Genomic DNA, 21,409 nt, shown 5'->3' on the forward strand with positions numbered 1-21,409 from the left:
AGAAACTGGTAGCAAACATTAGAGTATTAGTTCTGCTTCTTTGTTTCCCATCCCAAGTTTGTGGTTCCCAGAAATTCTTTACGGCAATTTGCTGTTCATGGACTTCCTTAACCGCAAGAGGTCTAGCTGTATTTAGTTTCCCATAGTGGTCTTTTCTTTCTGAAAATGTCCAACTATGTTTGAACCAAGAAATGTTTTATAAAACAGCCTCCTGAGAAAAGGAGATCTGATACCTCAGCAATACACTTTGTTTTGCACCTACCACTTGTGTAGTGTGTCCTGAGTCTTTCTCTGGAAAACACCAGGGATCCCATCTTCACCTTTTCCGTGCTGTCACAGGTGGCGTTCATCTCACCCTCTTACAGCCACATGTAAGTAGGCCTGCAGCTTAAATTAACAACCAAGATTTCCGCCACAGTCAGGGGAGGCAGGGATGCAACCCCAAAGAGCAACCTGCCCTATCTGTGGTAGACACCGCTCTCATGACCGGGGGAATCACTGGCCTGACTTGTTTGGCTGGTGCTAGGGACAGCCTAGACAGCCCGCAGAGACAGCACAGCAACAAATAATAATAGGAACAAATAAAAGCCAATATTTAAAACACAGTTGTTCTCCAAACTGTTGAACAGGTCACTGTGAATGGGAATGCAAGGAATACACTACAATTTTGAAGCTTCAGCTTGTTTTTCCTCAGCTGTGCTCTTCAATTTACAGCCTGCAGCTCAATTAGAAGCTCTTTCCATTTACTTGTTTCATTTAGTGTGGTGACTGCTACATGATCTAAGTAAACCAGAGGGAGGAAAATGGGATGCCTTTGGCTGTCAGGATGCTGATAGAAGTGTGGAGGGAGAGAAGCCTTTGAAATCCCAAGGTGCTACTTCACGTTTGTCATCCTAAGGACAGCTGCCTTGGAGAGCCATGATGCCACCAGGAACATTTAGGAAATTCCCTGACATGCCTGTACAACATCAATCTTTTGCACATATCAGTAGCTGGTTCCTGTGTTGTTATTTCCAGTCATGTCCTGTCTGGGAGGGGGCTCCTCATGGAGCAGAAGGCTGGTGTTGAGCGTCTCGTTCCCCTCGGCGCAGAGCACAGGCAATCTTTGTCCCATAAGGTGTGTGTGCTCGCTGCTTCTGAGGCACAGGCTGAAAACGTCTGAGCTGCAGCGTGCAGGCTGAAGCACAGGGGAGCAAGTCTATGGCAGGAAGAGATGACAAGTGAAACCGGCTGCATTTGAGATGCAAATGGAGCTGAGCAGTCCAAGGTGTCACAGGGCTTGGCAGACATTACACAGCCTGCTCTGTGATCATTTGGCACAGCACTGCAGAAAGAAACAAACTTAAAAGCTCTGAGGAGGTACAGTTTGTTTAAATAATGGCAAGTAATTAGTCTGAAGACAAAATCAGTGATGGCATTTTATAATTACAATTAATTTAAAGGTTAATTTCCTTTGGTGCTAAAGTCTTATTTAAAACATTTACCAGGAAGGGAAATTAGGATGTTACTATCTAGATGCATAGAATGCTTCTGGGAATCCATGCCTATTATCACTAGGAAATTAGGTTAGACTCAAAGTGGGAATTTCAATTCATTTTAGTGTATAATAGATGGTGGTCAGGGCCTTGAGTCAGAAGGGCTGCTTAGGGTAGACTGTATGATTTGCATTTTCTTTGTTTGTGGGATTAATTGCAAATGTTTCCAACAAAAGGGCTGGGTTTATACATGAACAAGCTTGACATGAAAAGAAAATTGGTTATGGATTGCTGCCTTTGTAACTAATGAAGTTGATGTTCAAGGAATCCCTAGGAGACAGGGTTGTGGTATGAAACATATATATAAATAAAATCACACAAGAGAAAATGGTGGCATTGCTGGCTTCATCTCTGATGATTTCTTTTCTCCCTCTCTTGTCTTCCCTGCCATTCCCCCTGCATCCATCACCACCTCCTGTGGGGACTGTCAACCCCAATTTAAAAAATGTCTAAATAACATAACATAAAGCTTGAAGGAAGTAACATTTCCATTCCAGCAGCTCATCACAATGCAATACTGCTTAATAAAATCATTACATTGTAACAGCCAGGGAAATATACTTACCTTACATAATTTTTTTTTAATTATAGATCACACAATTTTTACCTAACCAGGAATGGCATAGCAGAAGTGTTGGAAAAGATCTGCACATGCCAATAGTGAATGAACTGCTAATGTCTGTGTTTTTGAAGAAAGATACATTTCATACCAAACCATTGGGAAAATATTACTCATAATTAATTATTAATTTCAGGAGAGGAACACAAAGGCATTCATACCATGAAATAATGTTCCAGGCAGTTGTGTCAAGCCAGTGGCAGAAATTAGGTAGTAACTAGTGATGCTTCTGATAAGAAAGGCTACAGATCATTCGAAGCAACACTCAGGTTGTTGATGCAGCTGAATAGGGTGTGATCTTCCTAGACATGGAAATGTTTTGACATTGAAAAATAGACAAAGCTCATATTCAAAATCAGGAAAAAATTAGCAAAATCTGAAACTCTCCACAAGCTGAAAATTGCTTACGTTACGAAATACTTTCAGGCATGTTTTGTTCTGGTGCTGGTGAAAGACTCCAATTCAACATCAGTCCTTTCCCACTGCTTTGCACTGAACATGGAGGGCTGTCTTTGAAAGGACACCCACCAACGATCCTTCATCCCCTGAGGTAGAGGAGAGGCAGCTTGGATTCTGAAGAGGAACAGCCTGCAAGTGGCCATGTGGGGCTGCTGGCCCCCTTCCTCACCCTGGTGTCCCACCCTTTGAGGGCAGCTGGCTGCCTTCTTAGGGTTTCAGCCAAGATTAGTGGGTGAACAACAGGTCCCGGCCATCCAAGATCACTCCAGGTTGACAGATAGCAGGGTCTTTGAGAGGAATGGAGATGAGCTGCTGTGGGTGGACCAGACTAATTAATTATTTCCAGTGGCCCTGCAAAGGACACCTGCCCACAGCCTTAGTGTCCTTCCTGCCGAGACAGTCAGTGTGAGCTCCTTGCAGTTTCCTACATGCCATGAACATAGCTTTGTACTAAATTATTTTTATCAGCATGACTCCTGTTAAAGTTTTCCTTATTGCTCTTCCTTTCAAATATCGAGATAGGTCTTCATTAGCATTGGATTGTTAACTTTCATAGATTTGGGCCTTAATTCTCCCCTTTGTTGCACCTACTAATGACTCTTTTTCTAATTTATTAGTGTGGCAGTCACACTTGGAGGCCACTGCTCCAGGCATTTTCTTTTTCCTTCTTTTTTTCTTTTTCTTCTCTTTATTGCTCGCCCCTAGCAGTGATCTGGCTAAGAACAATTTTTCCTAATGACTCATTTGATAACTTCTACAATAATTCAGTCTACCACACATTTAATTCTTAGAATGATTTGTCAGTCAAAATCTATATTGCAGGGCTATATTTTTTTGCTCAGCACTTAGGGATGAAAATTTGAACACAAATGGCTGTTATCCAGCAATGCTCAGGTCTATCCAGTTTAGAAAAATAACGTATTGTTCAGACTATTATTGTTCTCTTGGCTTATTATTGTTCTCTTGCTCTCTTAGCTGAGTGCAGGTCTTTAACTGATTCTTTCTTTACTAAGCATCAGACAAGCCCCACTGCAAGTTTGGAGACAATCCTTGCAAAGCCTTGCAAAGGTCAGGCAGCAACCCTATTTGCAGGTGTACAGGCTGATGGGTGGCTTGCTGTATTTGTCAGGTACAAAAGACAGTGCTGGCCATTTCAGGCCAGTACTTCTCATTGCTGCAGCTATGCTCCAGCTGTTTCTGCCCTTTGGTCCTTATTCCTGCCTGCCTTATCCCTGGTCCCAGTTTCTGCCTTCACCCACCTTGGGCTCATGCCTCTGAGCCTTTGCTTGGTTATTCCTGACTACTTTCATCCTGGCTCCTTTCTGCTCAGCAAGGACCTTGGTTCCCACCCTCTCAACATGGTTCCCACTGTTGGCCAGCCCTGCCTGGCAGAGGCCTTGCTCCAGAGCATGGTCTTCCTCAATGTCATGGTCCAAGAATCTGCTACCGACCAGACGCCTTCTCCACCTGCAAATCTGATAGAAATTGTGACTCATCTAATTTCTGGACCCACAGTACCATTCATCTTGGTATTTTCTGCTGGGTACAACCATGAGCTGGATTCACCTGGAAAGCAATATCTGCATACCTGCAGATATTGCTCCCTAATTAAAGGCAGAGATCCCTGCCTGTATTTCTGTGAGGGCAGAAACACCAGATCATGTTTATTAGACTTCACACTTTATTAGTATCTCCGCACTCCTACATCTTATCTCAGAAGAGTTGATAAAAGACTCAGCCAGGGGATCAGCAGAAACAGAGACAGAAGAAGATGCTGCCTTACACCAACAAGAAGCATGATAAGAGGAGAAAAACTTGGAGGACAAGGCCCTGTGAAACAAAAAATTACTGAATAATTTTTATTATTATACAAGTAAACAGCATGAAAAAAGTGGCAGTGGAGCAAATCTGAGCTGAGAAACTCCATCAAAATTTGTGTAAGGGCTTCCCTTTGCAGCTCCAGTGGCCACTGTAGAGCTCACAAATGCCATGAGGTTACAGTTTCAAAATCTGAGATTTTATATTCACCTTGCAAATGGCTGAGCTGAGAGCACTCACAGGCCCTTCATTACTGACTGCTTGGCAGAAATGCTGCTCATTGCACCACAAGAACTGGACCTCATGTCCAAGTCCTTATGCCATTTCTGAATCCTCCTGTGACAGCAGAAAGGGCACAGCCTCATGTGCTGGCAGATGTTTCCTTCCCCATGTTTCCCTGGTGTTTGGCTCTACTGTGGTTTGAGAGCCTAAATCACTGTGCACTCAGCACAAAGACCAATAATGTTTGATTATCACTGTAAACAAACTTTATGGAGATCACATTCAAGCAAATCTCCTCCTGTGTGCTATTTTGTGGAACAGCCACCAGACCATGCTCACAGCATAAAAAGGCAGCAGCACTGAATTGTTTGGAAGTGTCTTCACCAAACTGAGAGCTGGGTAGCAGGATACTGGCAAAACTGCAAGAGCAAAGGTGTCCCCATATGTTTTTTATATTTTTGCCCCATATGTCATTTCCAAACTATTAAAATGAAACTTAATTTTACTTCCCTCCATTTTTTTTTCTCAGTTTGGCCAGTTTTTAGCTTCCGCTATTTATGCACAGCTCTCTCTTGCCTCACGTACTCAATCCTGAACCAGCACTGCTCTCAGTAATGTTATTAGCTGTAGTTTGTTTGCCATCTCTCCTTCCTTCCAGCTACACCTGCAGCGATGTGCCTTGCTGTGGCAGTGAAGCTCAATTGCAGCACTTCAGAAACCTGAGTCCAGGGAGCCAAGTCTTTGGCTCTGGAGAGATTGCAGATAAATTTAAGACCTCACAGGTCAGATGTAGGATATAGGCACAACACGCTGTCTCTCTGCTATACCACATAGGAAATACATCCAGTCATGGCATGCACATGTACCTCCATGGTCATTAACTCTTTGTTTTAAAAGGTATCATCTTTATCATGGGTAATTCTAGGGTTTTTTTATATTATTTTAGTAGACGCATGAATATATTTCAGGACCACTGTAATGCCAAGCACTGGGGTCTTTTTTCTGCATCACATTTTAGTGGTCCTTCTACATACTGTAGACTTCCAGAAATGGAAAATGAGAAACCCATTTATGTCTCTCATCCTGTCCTGAGGTACAGCAGAAACAGTGGGGACTTCGACCATGAGCAGAGGTTGAAACTTCACATTCCTGTGGGTAATTATTGATAGAAAATATGTCCCTACTTTGAGCCATATGTCTTCTGTTACACTTGTAACAGTCATATGTCTGACAAGACCCTTAACACAAGCAAAAGAAGAAAATAATCTGAATTTTTTATAAAGTATATTTCAGATAAGTAGTACTGCTATTATCCTATTCAAGTCCACCTAGGAAAATAAAAATTTCAGCGCACAATACTTCAAAGGTGGATTTGCATGGCCAGGTTTTGAGGGGGCTACAGGGGTGTGTTCTGTGAAGAGCTACTAGAAGTTTCTCCTGTGGCTTCTGATAGAGCCAGTGCCAGACAGCTCCAAGGTGGACCCACTGCTGGCCTGTCAGTGACAGGGGTGGTGCCTGTGGGATAACAGATTAAAAAAGGGGAAAAAATCTGCACAATAACTCCAGTTGAAGAGTGGAATGGGAGTGAGAGCAACAACCCTGCAGCCCAGGGAGGTCCATGGGGGAGCAGAGATCCACCACAGCCCATGGAGGACCCCAGGGCAGAGCAGGTGGGTGCCCAAAGGAGGCTGTGACCCTGTGGGAAGCCTGTGCTGGATCAGGCCCCTGTAAGGATCTGTGGCCCCATGGATAGAGGAGCCCACACCAGAGCAGGTTTGCTGGCAGGACTTGTGACCCTGAGGGGACACCCGCTGGAGCAGGCTGTTCCTGAAGGACTGCGTCCCAAGGAAGGGACCCATTGGAGCAGTTCATGAAGAATTATAGCCCATGGGAAGAATTCACATTGGAGAAGTTCATGGAGGACTCTCTCCCATAGGAGGGACCCCACATTGGAGCACAGGAAGCATATAAGGAGATCTCGCCCTGAGGAGGAAGGAGCAGCAGAGAGACTTGTGATGAACTAAGCACAACCCCCATTCCTCGTTCCCTGATGTCACTGGGGTGGAGAAGGCAGAGAATCAGGAGTTAAACCTGGGAAGAAGGTTTAATATTTGTCTCTATTTCTCATTATATTGCTCTTCTTTGGTAATAATTCAGGGCTATCTTGCCTGTGATGGTAATTGCTGAGTGATCTCTCCCTGTCTCTATCTGGACCCATGAACCTTTTGTTACATTTCCTCTCTCCTATTCAGCTGAGGAGGGGAGCAGCAGAGTGGCTTTGGTGGACAACTGGTGCTCATCCAGGGTCAACCCACCACAACAGAAATTGTATTATGTTTTTAAGTTCATGTGTGCTTTTACTAAAGTGAAACACCACATGAGCCCCTTGTGATATCAGTGACATGTAAGATGAATGTATGATAGAGTAGTCAAAAAAAGAGTTTGATATATGAGGCTAAGGATGGACACCTCTGTACTGATTCAGCTAATGAGCCTTGTTTTATTCATCTGATGTTATGGCTGCCAGGAATGTATCAGTTGTATGACATTTTAGTGACCTTTCAGGCACAGCCAGGATAAAATGCCTGCAGAAAAGGCAGCCTGCTGCATGCTTTAAGAAACCAGCTCAGAGTCCACAGGGAGCTTTTAGCACAGTCTGGACACCACGGGGTTTGCACTGCTGAGAAGCAGCTGCCATGAAGAAACCTTGCTGCAAACAAATTGATGAAATCCTTTTGTGCTGCAGTTTACTTTCTATTACCTCCCTTCACCTACCTTGCAAAGCTTGTTGTTGCCTGCAAGAAGCCATTGTATGTCTCCAGTGAGGTCATGGTCATACTCGCTGCCCTGCCATCATTTGGTTACACACATGGGAGCTTCTACAGTGAGCTGAACACAGAAATGTCTCCTCGACCTTGCTTTGTTTGTAACTTGGCAATCTGGCTTACTAACACTCTGTGCCTGCTCTGTACAGCAGGGCAAAGCCACCATGCACGAAGAGGTATTCAGCACGCATCTTTCTCTCATGCTCACACAAAATCATTTTTCTCAAAGAAATCTTTTTTTTAACACATTGGTTTAGCTTTCTGAAAACAGCCCTGAAGACAAGATTTTGCCCCACATCTGCAAAGCAGTGTCTATGCCTGCAGCCTACTAATAATGTTTTACAGGTTGCTTGAAATAAAATGTTCTAGGAAAGTATAGAAGAAATGCAAAGCTGGACATATGAGTATAAGCAATATCCCTAAAGTGACATGAGTTGACAAGAGTGAGGCACTTGATCCAACATAGGCATTTTCTGACTTGTGTTGTCAGGGATCAAGAGTAACAAAATGAAAAGAACATTGGGCAAGCAAACAGCAAACCATACCTGCAGCAAAACATACGTCCATTCTTTTTTCTTTGTATTTGAATAGAGGGGGGGTTTTCCTTCCAGCCTAGCACTTCACTAAACAATATCCTTCATTTTCTGCCTGTAAACTTAGTACATTCCCAAAGACATGAAAACATTTTGATAAAGGCATTCTGATGGTTACAGACATTGATTAAGTGGAATGCAACAATAGCATTTGTCTTGATTTTAGCAAGATTTTTACATTATAAAAGGTTTGTAAGACATTCAAAAAAGTACTGTCCTGATGCAGTCAGCAGAGGTGGAGTGCAGAACTGTTTAAAATTCTATTTGAAATGTAGTTATAAAGCAGATGGGACATTTCAGATGGGATCCCACTGGAACCTCAGCTAGGGAAATAATTCTCTTCATTATTTTTATTAACAATAATGAGGATAGAAGAGAGAATGTGTGTAAAAATTTTAAGATTAAATTAGACTGGGAAGAGTACAAGCACTTGTGAATGTAGGATTAGAAGTCAAAATAATCTTGAGAAGTAGCTTGAAATCAAGAAGATGAAATTCAGTACACACAAGTGCAAAAGAACTCCTGTGGAAAAGAATCAATCATCTTCAAATAAAATATAGACTAGGCTAGGCTACAGTTAGTGTCAAAACAAAAAATAAAGAGCTGATTATTAAGCATTTGTGTGATGCTGTTGAAAAAAGAAATTGGAAACCAAACCAAAATGACACAAAACAAGAACAACAAAACCAAGAAAAAAACCCAACCAAACATACAAAACCCCAAAACCTACTGAATTATTTCAGGTAATCAACAAAAGACTGTATGGCAGTTGTGCCGGTTAGACATGATTTGTGCACCCCACTGTAAGAGAAACATAAGTAAACTGAGGAAGGATCTTCAGGCTTCAAAATGGAGAGGCTTGGACAACATGAGCTGTGAAAAAAATTTGAAATAACTAGGTTTGCTTAAACCTGAAAACAATGAATGGCATGAAATACTTTTTTTAATGGTTTAAAAACAGTTATAAGAGAAAAAAATGGCTCATTTTTCTTCACATCCATAAGGAGAAAAGGCCAAAATATAGATAAGCAGTTAATTTGCAGGAAATTACATTTACATTAGACATTAGGAAATTAGGCACAGGGAAAAGCAACACGGAGAGGCTATAGAACCTCCTTCATTAGAGATGTCAGGGATTAATTTAGTAACACATCTTTCTGGGATAAGAATACACATAATGCTGCTACAGGGCACAGAATTGGCTAAATTATTTCTGCAGGGGCCATTCTTGCCAGCAAATAATGACTTTATGACAGATTTAACATGTGTGCAGTTGCAATGGAGACATACTATACCCAGGCAGTCCAGTGGTTTTGGTAGCTCTTTGCTTGCAGAGTAAGTGGTAAAAGGAGGCCTACAAGAATTTGATTTTTTGGTAAATGTCTGGAATGGCTGAAACTGTATTGATAAGTATGACTAAGTGTGGCACAAATTGGGGGGTACCTTAGTATTAAAACAACTTTATAAATGCAAGTATTAAGGAGTCCAACCACTGTGGAAGTTCTCAAACCATGTAAATTTACTTTTTTTGTTGTTTGTTACTGTAACTGCATTTTAGATCTACAAGAAGTTGTTGTCTATCAAATAGCCTTTTTCTTTCTTTTTCTTCTTTTCTTTCTGCTTTTAATGTACACAGAGTCAGTCTGTCAGTAGCAGTGACCAGACATGTGAAAAATGCACTTCCATACCTGAACTCTTTGGCCCTTTTCTATCAAAGTCAAGTCCAATTCAGATCTGTGATGTAAGAGACAATATTTCAGGGATGAGAACTGCCCCAAAATAACCCCTATAAGCCAATAGTTGAATCTCCTGGGACAAAGGTAGAAAATGGCACCCTTTTCCCTGTGCAAAGAAAGTGTTTTAGCAGAGATATAGGGGTCTTGGGCTCAGATGAGATTGAATTTTCCTGGAAATTGTTTAAAAGAAACATGAGAAGGCCATGAGGAGCTGGCAATTGTGTGAATTAATAAATAACTCCCACCCCACAACCTTCTTGCCGACCTTCAGCATCTTGAGAGAAATGCAGGTTTCCTTACATCTGTGAAGTTTCATCTCTGAAGCTCAGATAAATTGTTCCAACTCTCTGTTCATGCATTTCAACCCAAATGTCAAAACAGGGAATCAGAGAAACTTCTGTCTCTCAGACAGAGTTGGATCAATGTACTCCCTCCTCTACATCCTCTGCTGAGCCATGGTATGACAGCAAGACCGCCAGAGTAATCACAGTCAGAAGCAATGCATTCATGCCAATAAATATATGGTTTTCAGCAGTTGTAATGTCTAAATAGCATGTTGTTTTGTATTAGTGAGGTGGTTTACTTGAAAAAGAGAGATGTGTGGTTATTTCTGGTGGAAAGATGGTTCTTATAAATGCTTTACTGTTTTTATGTGGGTTTAAAATTGAATGGATTTTAAAAGTAAAGGAAAAAAGGGTACTTTGCCTTTCTTTGCTTTTTTACTGTTTTTCTGTATCTTCCCAATTAGCTGATCTAATATTAACAGATTATTAGAGGACCTGTCAAAAATAATCTGTGTACTGGGTGGTTCTTGAATGATAATGACTATCAGTTCTGAAAAGATGTTGCTAATGAAAGCAATTTCTCCCCTTTCAGTTGATTTCATAGGTGGATTTGACTCTTATGGCTATCAAGGTCCACAGAAGACATCTCATTTACAGCTTCAGCCCATGTATATGTAAGTACTTAACTTCTAGGATATTCAGCAGAGTGGCAGCCTGATATTAAAGGATCATTAAGCTGAAAGATGGCATGACTTAAAAATTCAGAATAGTCAGAAGCCTTTTTTGATGGACTGAATTCAAGCTACACTTAGGAACCAACATTACTCTTCTGTTGAATTAAAATGATTTCTTAGGGCAGGATATCATGTTGCTCAAACAGCATCCAACTCTCACCTGATTTTTCCCTATTTTCATTCCAGCAGGTTCCATTCAGAGATAGTGACAATTTGGTGTAGAAGAAAACACTAATCATATGTGACAAACTTTGGCTGTGAAAAAAATTGGATTTGTATGAAGCTTTATCAAAAGTTCAGCAACTTGCTAATTTAGTGCATGCATTTAGCATTTGTCTCACCAGAGCATCTGTTCACCAAGGCACCTCTGTACCTCATTTCCAGTTTCCACATTTAAAAAAGCCGAAACAAATGTAACAACATATGGCTTTTAAAACTAGTTTGAGTAGAAGACAGTATTTTACCTAACCATTGAGTGACAACTCCATCTTAGAGTGCAGTCTGATATGTTGGGGAGTTAAATGAATAAACAAATCTCAGCTCATACACACAGCTGGAGTATATTCACACTAGAGCTGATGCGCAACCACAGACCAGCCCAGGAACAATCGTCTCCAAATATTTCTTGTACTGATATCAACTGAAATGCAGAACAGTCCTGACTGCCCAGATAAATCTTACCTCACTGCTGCAGCCTTTGGAAATATTTTTTATTTGTCATCAATGCCCTACACACTAAAAGCACAGCACCACACAACTCATAAAGGGGCAACAGTTACGTTTTTTCCTTTGTTTCTCATCTGAACATTTCTTTTGTGGAAAAGAACTAATTTCAAGCAAACAGTAGCCATCCCAACACACAATTCCACTCACCTCTGAATGCTATTTCATTTCTTCGGGTTAGTGGAAGCAAGTCTACTAATGGATTAGTTTATTTTTGAATGGAATCTTGCTTTTACTCCTTTATCAGTGGTACAATCTGTTCTCTGTTGGTGTTTGGAACTGGGCCCTTCAGGAGCTTTGCTAGGAGCTTTTTAATAATCTCAAATTACAATGGTGCATATCTCCAATGTCGTCTCAGCTTCAGCTTCCCATCTGTCTGTGCTCAAGTAAATATTTTTCACCTGCACTTTTGGCACAGTGCTGCGCATTTAGAAAATGTTATTTCCTTCATAGTATTAGATGAGGTACATAGGTACTTAGAACAATTCTAATCCTATCTCTTTCTCAGTATACCACACCTTGTCATCAACATATGGAGCCCTCTAGCTATTACCCCATTCTCTTTATGCTCTTGGTGTTTCTTCCAGAACAGCAGATTGCATTTACTATGCATCTTCATACTGACTGGAAAGAAAGCTAGACCTGTGAACAAAAAAAAAAAAAAAGAAGGCAATCATTTTAAGCCTGTAGCTTAGATGAAGAGATAGATGATTAATCCATGTGAACTGTTTTCTCTTATTCCAATGCTGCATGCTCACTGGAGTATAGGTGATTTAGCTGTCTTAATCAAGGGACAGAAATCAGAATATGAGTGGGCATTTTGTTCAATCAACTCGCAAAAGTATTGCCATGTACCAGCCACAGTCAAATAAAGACACTTCATGTTTCCCTCTGACTGTATAGTGTTTGACAGGGCTTTCTAGGATTGCTACAATCTGTCCTTAAGAAGCTTTTATGGCATTCAGGAATACCTTTCTTTATTTACAGCTGAGGCACACTAGTAACACATGCATATGTATTCACATTGCAGTTGCTCTGTAAATGTAGGCAGTCCATTAGGTAGTGGAGTGACAAATTCTAATGTCAGGTTAATCAAGTCAAAGTTTGATCTGCTTGTAGCACTATTTACAGCAATATTATGTATTAGAAATCAAAACATGCTGATATGATAACAGCAGGCCTTTAAAATATTTGGTATTTTAAAGCTTTATTTGTTGGGAGGAAAGATTTGGTTCCCTATGGAGCTAATTCCCCAAATATCACCAATGTAAACCTTCACAGTATTCAAGGAAAGAAAGAAAAAAACACAACAGGGAGAGGAGAGGAGAGGAGAGGAGAGGAGAGGAGAGGAGAAACGTAATCCCCCAAATATCACAAATGTAAACCTTCACAGTATTCAAGGAAAGAAAGAAAAAAACAAAACAGGGAGAGGAGAGGAGAGGAGAGGAGAGGAGAGGAGAGGAGAGGAGAGGAGAAACCTTCTACTTTACAGAGTCCCTTGCCATGCTCTCACCACTTTCCAAGCCCTAATCATGCCCATCCAGGATACAACTATACCCATATATATCCATATATCTGTATTCATCTCCTATTTCCATAATTTTATCCATTGCTACAAAATGTCTTTGGATTCATAGGTAACAGAAGTTATATTAAGCATAATATATGGAAGATATATTATCATCCCATCTAATTCTGGGAGAAGATCAAGAAAATACAGAGATCACTTTTTGCTGCCACTGCATTCTGTCCTATTCAGACTCACACTGGGCACATCTCTTACAGAGCTCTGGATTTATTAGAGAAATTGCACAAGAGACAGGTGCCTTTAAATCATCTGATTGCTAACTATATGCAGAGGCACAACAGCAGTTTGTTCTCTGTGCTGTGGTGTGCTGGGCATGCTGCAAAATGGAAGGAGAGCATATGGCCTCCTCTTTGAAAAGCTCACCAAAACAATATCAGCTTCTAATGGTTGTTCAGATCCTTTCAAAATACAAATTTCAACACATAGGTCAGTAATACAGAACAGAGAACCCCCCTACATATTTACCAGATTGATTCATATACAGAACTAGTACAAATCTTAAAGACATACAGAATGTTGTGTTAAGTCTCAGTCACTATCCACTGCTTGCTGATGTGAATTGATTTAGTGGATTGCAATGACAGAAATCCATCAACAGAAACTTATATCTTTGGAAGTCAGACAGTTTCTCATCCAAGTGATTGAAATCAATTTTAACTCCTTTATACATGCACTATTTAACTATTATTCTGAAGGAATGCTGGGTTTACTAATTGCTAACTGTTAAGACATACTGTTTTGTAACCAGTTTCTTCCTGTGTGCTAAAGTTAGGACTTCATTTTGTTAATGTGGAGGTTATATTGAACCTACACCAACTCACCAACTTACATGGGCAAATTATATTGATTTATTCAGGCTTATCATATTTACATTTCTATTCTGTCATCAGGACTATTTAATCTAAAGATTTATTACTTTTTATTTGTGATTTTCATCAATCAAGCTCTACTTTTAAGAACATTCTAATTCAGTTTAAATACACATAGTTGCTTTGTGTGGTGTTTCATCAGTTATGAAAAACTACCTTAAATGAACAGGATATCTAAGGAAAAGAAAAATCTTGGTTGCTGAAAAAGAAATATTATATTTAGGTAGTTAATGGAAGTGACTATCTCTGGCTACTGTTACCTTTAACAGTCTAGAATTATTAGATTCAAACTCACACTGAAGTTTTTTTCTCTATGTTTTAGGCTTTAAATTCCAATCACAGTTTTCCTTATCACCTCTTCCAATTTAACATTTAATTTAAATCAGTTTACTTTTTAAAGTGAAAAATATATGCAATTTAAAACTATGCTTTGGGGAAGAATTCTTATGGTGACATTTCTCTACCTGTTATAAATGGGATTTTTTTATTATTTAAGTGCCAACAGTGTGCTCTATGCTGTACAAGCCAAGAAGCCTAGACAGTCCCTTCAAAACGAATACGCTTTTTGAACAGAACGGGATGCTCATGTACCTCCTTGCAGTGTGGCCACAGCTGATGTACTCAAAAGCAGCTTCCTGGCATTCTGTGCCGGAGATGCCAGTGCTCATTTCCAGACCATGGGAGAAGGACACAATAAGATGGCGGAAATCAATTGTCAAGACAAAATTCTCCTCATGGGAGGTGACGGAGGAAGGTGACTAAACACTCCCTGACACTGATTCTGCTGCACATGAAAAAAAAACAGTGATAGTTGTGGAACAAGACTGCACTGCATGATTACTGTTCTAAAAACAGTAGGAAGGAGGGAGGGGAGAGAAATCTTTCTTTATGTTCTTCACACTGAACTTTGTTCGAGAAAAGAAGAAGTGAAGCAAAAAAACCCCATGCATGTCTGATGTTGATGCCTAATGCACTGGAGAAATTGCTCAAAAGCAGTGCAGCCCTGAAGTGAAGCATGCTTTCCTCCTATTGTGAAGCCTAAGAATATTTGCAGTATCTGTACGGCTGTGCACACGCACACACATATAGGCATTTGTCTAGATAATTGCACAAACTGAAAGTGCTACTTACTTCACCATTCACTCAAAGTATGAATGAAACACAAAAAGAAAGACACTAAAACTAGCACCTTGAGTGTAACCACCATGACACCCCACAAGTTCATGCTGTACAAATCTTCTGTGTAATTATCACCTCACGTTTTGGGATTCAGACACATTTAAATAACCTACCACCTAAGCTTTCACTATCAACAAAAAACATCTTGTCCATTTTAGACTGAAAGCTTTAGTTATAAAACATGGGTTTGGGACAATACTGTTAAAGTGGCCAGGCTGTGGCACTTGCACAGGGTCTCTGCTTTGTGATTGAGCAGTGGGGGGCTTTCCCCTGCGCCTGCAATCCAACCCTTCTGTCCTCACACTGTGTCACTTCTTGGTTTTACAAAGACAGCTACGTATCTGATGGATTATATAAATCAGGTCATATTCCAGTTGACCCACGGACATACAGTTAAGATTATAATTAAATATAACTCCTGCCTAAGATTGTTTAGAAAACTTGTGCTGACGTCTCTAACAATGTTCCAGAGAGAGCCAGGCAGTTACTTGAGTAAACACTTTGTCTTTCTGTCCTCTTCATCCCACGTGTATCTGAACTGGTTTGTGGATTACACTTGCTTGCAAAAGGGCACCAGAGCAGCAGGGCAGGGATCAGAAAAGTATATGCTGGATTATAAGTGTTGCTCTTTCTCTGTCTTTCTTCTAGGTCAAAGTAAACATGGGGACTATTCAAGGTGGGCTAGAGGACCTGTTCAAAAATCTCTTTCAGGATGGCCTCCTGGTTCTTCAAAGAGTAAAGAAATTCAATTTTTGTGCTAAAAATATTGTATAAAAGCTGATTGAACAGCGAGACAGTAAACAACAGAGACCTGCAGCCTCTCTTTCTAACAGGTACTAAAGGAGATGCCCCAAAACCCCTCCTTGAACCTCCTGCCTCTCAGCACCAGAGGGACACAACAGAGGCATTGGTGCCACCTTTTGTCCCTTTTTGCCCCTGGCCACCGCCAGCACGGCCCATCTGGATTAAGACATGAACCCAGCCCACTCAGTGCTGCGGGAGCCTCCTCCACACTCCGGGCTGTGTTGAGTCTCCTCAGTCAACACAACACTAAAATACCAGGATGACCTTGCAGCAGAAGTCAATAGACAGCGCATTGTTTGCCCTGAAGGCTGTACAGTTCATACTTGCCTTAACCCAACTGCGTTGCACATTAGAGAAACTACGTGCAAGCTTTCTGAAGTTAACATGCTGCTGTTAATTCTGAACAATTTCTAAGTCAGTGGTTTTCTTCTGTTTGGTTTTGCTTTGTTTTCATGTCAGGGAATAAGGCTCTGTTGCTCCATGGCTCCAGAGCAACCAAGTAGAAAACTGCCAGCTGTCTGATAAGTGCTTTACTTTTGGGGCTCCACAGTGGTCAAGAAATAGTTTATAATGATTAAAAAGAAAAATAAATAAAGAAATAACTGAGACCTTTTGGGGGTCAGGATGGGTGGGGAAAGGGGTAACAGAAACTAATAATTGAACCTACTGGAAATAAGCAGCAGAAACAGTGCTTCTTAATCCCGCTGGTTTTATTTATCGCACTGTAGGTGCTTTTATAGCTATCTCTAAACATCTTTTACTAACTACAGAGACATCTGCAGATTTCTACGAACAAAGGCCAACTGAATATGTACTAGCTATGTTTACTCTTTTGTATCTGATTTCAACTAAAAATTCTCTGTAAGTGAGCTTTTTTTTTCTAATTGCACCATAAGGGATCCACATATTTTATTTCTTGATTTTGGTTGGAGAGGGCAGGGAGGGACTAGTTGAGTTGAAGAAATACTGAAGACCTTTTTGTGGTATATTTGGGGGATCTGTTGTGTGTTAGAACGTGTATTTTATCTTCCTGTATTATTGTGGCTGAAAAAAAACCTCCGTGCTGTTACGTAGTTGGCAACAAGATGCCTTTGGGAATATTGCTAGTAGGTCAATGTGTATATGAAATACTCTGAACTCCTAGGAACATATGTTTTATTCTACATCTGATCTGTATTTTGAAGAACGTAGATGGCTTTCACTAGGAAAACCCAATATTTTGCTCAGGTTTTTCAGAAACTTGGATTGTCATTGTTTCTTTGCTCAGACCTTGCATAGACAAACGCACGCACGTACCACATCTGAGGTGACCACATAGCTTTTGAGGGCAAGAGGGAACATCAGCACTTGGAAATGCTCAAGGCACCCCTGAGCAACTCCGTTTTCCCTGCTGGCCAAACCCTTGCTCCAGAGGCCTCACACCACTCACCCATCGCTGTACAAGCCAGTGCCCTTTGCTGTGTCTGCATGGATGTACAGTGTCACAAGCAGCAGCTCTGGACAATGACAGAGGAACAGGCATTCACCAGTGAAAACAAGATATGGGAGATGTTCAGGAACTATACCTACATTGATTCAGTGAGATTTATATAGATATAGATAGATATATATATATGTAAGTGTGTGAAGGTGTGTGTATGTCTATGTATATAAAATACACAGGACTAACTATTTTTGGGGGCTGCATCACCCAGGAAGATTCTGATGCAGTGGACCAAGGGTTCCCCTCTCAGATACTGCTGGGAATTTCATGCAGGAAACATGAATGTCCCCTAGGCCTGATCCTGTAAAGCATTCATTGCTGATTTGGATCTCAAATTTAAATTTTCATACTTGAGTACCTGAAAATATGAGCTCCTACTGGGTAGAGATGTTTTTCACCTCCTAGAAACCCCATGCAACTTCCAAGTAACAGGCTGAAATTTCCCATAACTTGCAAAAGTAAAAAAGTTTCTACTTTTCTGTAGTATTAAATATAGCAGATGTACAGTATTAAACACAATGAAGAGGTTTAAATGGGATGAAAATGTCATAACAGGTTATTTTATCTTTCCCTGTATACCAGTTAATCAAAATGATATTTCTATAAAAATCATTTTTTAACATGAAAATAAACCAGTTTAGGCACCTAAGCAGCAATCCAATTTTCAGAAGATAATTTTTCATACCTTTCAGTGATTTCCCATGGAACAGCGGCTCCTGGTAGTTAGCAATTTTAGAAGTCAGACAATTTAATGAAGTGTCTACATGTAGCTTATAGGCCTGATTTTAAATTAGAAAATTTTGGCCTTAATTTCTCTGTGTCTTAGTCTTCCCATCCATAATACGGGAATATTATGTGCCTCACAGGCTTTTTGTGAGGTCTGAATTGTTAATGTTTGTAAAATGCTTAAGAAATAGGAAGCACATCTAACTACTATGGATTGCAATATAAATGTGTATTCATATATTGCATATAGAGTAGATACACACACTCAAATACACACAGTATATATATATATATATATATATATGTATACACACATACATACCTATATGAAGTTGGTATTCATAACCTTGCTTAAGTTGCAGTTAGAGCACCACCATTAAAAAAGTTAGGACTCTTGACTACTCAACTAAATGATTAGTGGACAGATCTCTTCTGGAAGCAGTTTAGAGCACAGTAATATGAGAATATCTGGATGGCATTTTTGATTTGTACAGCTGTATCCTCCTCAAAATCCAGTAAAGAATGTTATTTTTCTAGGCTGGGCTTTTGTTATAAACTAAAATATTCAGAAGGCAAGAGATACAATCCAAATGTGTCTTTTTTCTTTTCTTTTTGGCATTTGTTAATTCTGAATGTATTTTTAACAAAAGTGATTTTTTTGACTTACTAGTGTAATTTGCATTTAAAAAAAATAAATGGAAAAATATAGGTTTCCAAGCTATTCATGGCCCCCTGCTGCTATTCAGAACTTACAGAAAACTCAGAATTACTCTTCCTAGCTGAGCAACAATGCAGGATAAAGAATCCTATTACATTTACATGATGACAATCCTGATCTGTGCAGTGCATGGATGTGACAGCACTGAATAGAAATTGCCGGGTCATGACACCATTTTAACGCTGTCATATGTACCAGGTATTTTCATTATCACTGACACTAAAAGGTTTCTTTTACAAGGTTGACTGCAACAGACTCTTTACTTAGAAAACAGGGCTGGTTTTGCCCACTCATCAGGAATTTTAAGCTCATGATAGGTATAGAGTTGCCAACAGTGTTAAGTATTGCAAAAATAATACTTGTTAAGAAGGAGCTGTGTAACATGGATATTTCCTCTGCATTCGTATTCTTTTATATGCTATTTATTGTCCCTACACTGAAATTATGGAATCCTGTCTTAGGCAAAATGTTTATAGAGCTCACATATACTGACAGTTTGCCTGAGGTCATTTAATAAAGGTGGAGCAGAATTATATACATTTTGAGCTACTCGGTCATGCTCTCTTAGGATGACTCCTTATAAAGAGAGTTCTTTCGTTAGGATTTTTTAGATCTTCATAATAATGCAAGTGATACTTTTCAGTCAGGTAAGGAGAAATGGTTTGTGCTCCACTTGCTTAATTTAAGTACTGTTGACAATACTCCACTGCTGCACAGCATTTTGACAAAGTCTGGCACAGTTATGTATTGATTGCTGGATGTCTCCAGATAGGAATGGCCATTAACTCAGTGTCTGAAGCCTTTCATCACTTGCATGCTCACCTTCCATTTGAGCACACTGATAGTAGACAAAGCAAAACTCCACACTCCATGAATCACTCCACCTTGCAATATTTTAATTTCCAGTCCTCTGTTTTATTTTTAAAGGCAAATACTAGGAGGATGAAAAGCCCCATTAATAGACTATGTGTATGTTTTGCTTGCTGACTGTCTACTGATGAGTAACTAAGATGAAAGTGATGGACTTCTTGAGTTTGTTTCCTAGCTATTCCAAATCTGGCTTCTTCCCAGCACATGTGGATTGACAGCAGACACTGAAGGTAAGCCAGGTGTTGTTGAAGAACCAATATACAGCAATACTGCAGACAGCACTGTGTCCACTGCTCCTTGGAGAAAGATGAAGGCAGTTGTTAAGCTAATTGGTCTGCTTCAAGCTATCTGCAGTATTAAATGCAATTAGAATGCATAAAAGAAACTGCCCTTTAGACTGCAATTACTCATTCACATACAGAAGTGGCACAGCACAGAATCAGTAAAAGAGATTTTCCTCCTGTAGTCACCAATATGCTTCATCTCCTGACATGGATTGGAGAAATCATCTCTGGTTGATCTCATGTCCTGACAAGTCCCTCTGTTCAGACCTTCAACAAGAGAAGCAATTACAGCTATTTAAAGTTGAGACCTTGGCATAGATGAGTGGTTTAGGAAGATACTGTACCAAATGTGAAGTTTTAAGTAGTACCATACATACATTTGTTGCACATCTCTCTCCATATGCACAAAAGAAAGGTCTTTTAAAATACATTTTCCTTTATCTCTCAGAAACCAATTGAAACAGATTATGTCTTTTACAAGTGTCTTCCAAAATCCTGCCAAGATCATGAAAGACATTTTTTAATAAAAAATCCAATAAAAACCACCAATTTTTCTGCTCTCTGTTGAGTAGAAGACAGCTCTTTGGACTTCCAATTGCCTTGGGATTATTATTTTGGATCGATAGAAGCACTATGAAACATGAGAATTAAAAAATAAATAATGCTTTTGGTCATCTCTGATCCAAAATTAAATCTCTACAAAAGCCATGCTTCTCCATCCACCAATGGAAAAGTGTCTTTATTGCCATCTGGTACCTTATCATTTTCCCAGCTTTGCCTTTGTCCTGATGGGAAATAGGTTATGGGGAGCTTAGGGTGAAGAAGCATGTTCACATCCAGCGTGTGCTCTCCAACAGCCTCCACCTCTGCCACACAGACATTTCACACCTAGTTAATTTCTCTCTCTCTGTCACCATCTTCTTGTGCCATTCTCACTGTCTCTCTTCCTGAACACAACCCCAAATACCCTCTCAAAATTACATACTGGTCTTTGTCACACCCATTGTTTCCAACTCACATAAAGGTTGCGATGGCAGTCATGGAGAAGTGTCACTGAGGATGTGTGCAAAACAACAAGAAGAGGAAGCGCAAAGTTATGAACATTCTCAAAAAGCCCCAGACAGGGAGACATTTAACCAAATGTAAAGGTTGGCAGCATTACAGAAGCCAAGAGGCACAGAAAGCCCTGGTAGGAATCATAATTCCATTTGCTAAAGCTATAGCTCACTGAGTACAGAGAAAGTCATAAATATCCAGAGCTACAAAAGGCACAGGTAAATTAGAAGAAATTTATAAAAAATGTTTGTGAACATATTTACTGGATTAGATTCACGTTTCAT

General features: G+C 40.1%; 1 protein-coding gene across 1 annotated transcript in view; it reads left to right on the forward strand.

Annotated features, from left to right (window-relative positions):
- NKAIN2 (sodium/potassium transporting ATPase interacting 2) overlaps nucleotides 1-20,757 on the forward strand; it is a 284,013-nt gene extending 263,256 nt beyond the window's left edge. Inside the window, exons 6-7 of the mRNA XM_005418461.2 lie at nucleotides 10,684-10,765; nucleotides 15,833-20,757. Coding sequence (XP_005418518.2) covers nucleotides 10,684-10,765; nucleotides 15,833-15,842 — 92 coding nt within the window. The 3' untranslated portion in view covers nucleotides 15,843-20,757. The remainder of the gene's footprint in view (nucleotides 1-10,683; nucleotides 10,766-15,832) is intronic.
- The last annotated feature ends 652 nt before the right edge of the window (nucleotides 20,758-21,409 follow it).

Source organism: Geospiza fortis, unplaced genomic scaffold, assembly GCF_000277835.1.
Source record: "Geospiza fortis unplaced genomic scaffold, GeoFor_1.0 scaffold98, whole genome shotgun sequence".
Taxonomy (NCBI): domain Eukaryota; kingdom Metazoa; phylum Chordata; class Aves; order Passeriformes; family Thraupidae; genus Geospiza; species Geospiza fortis.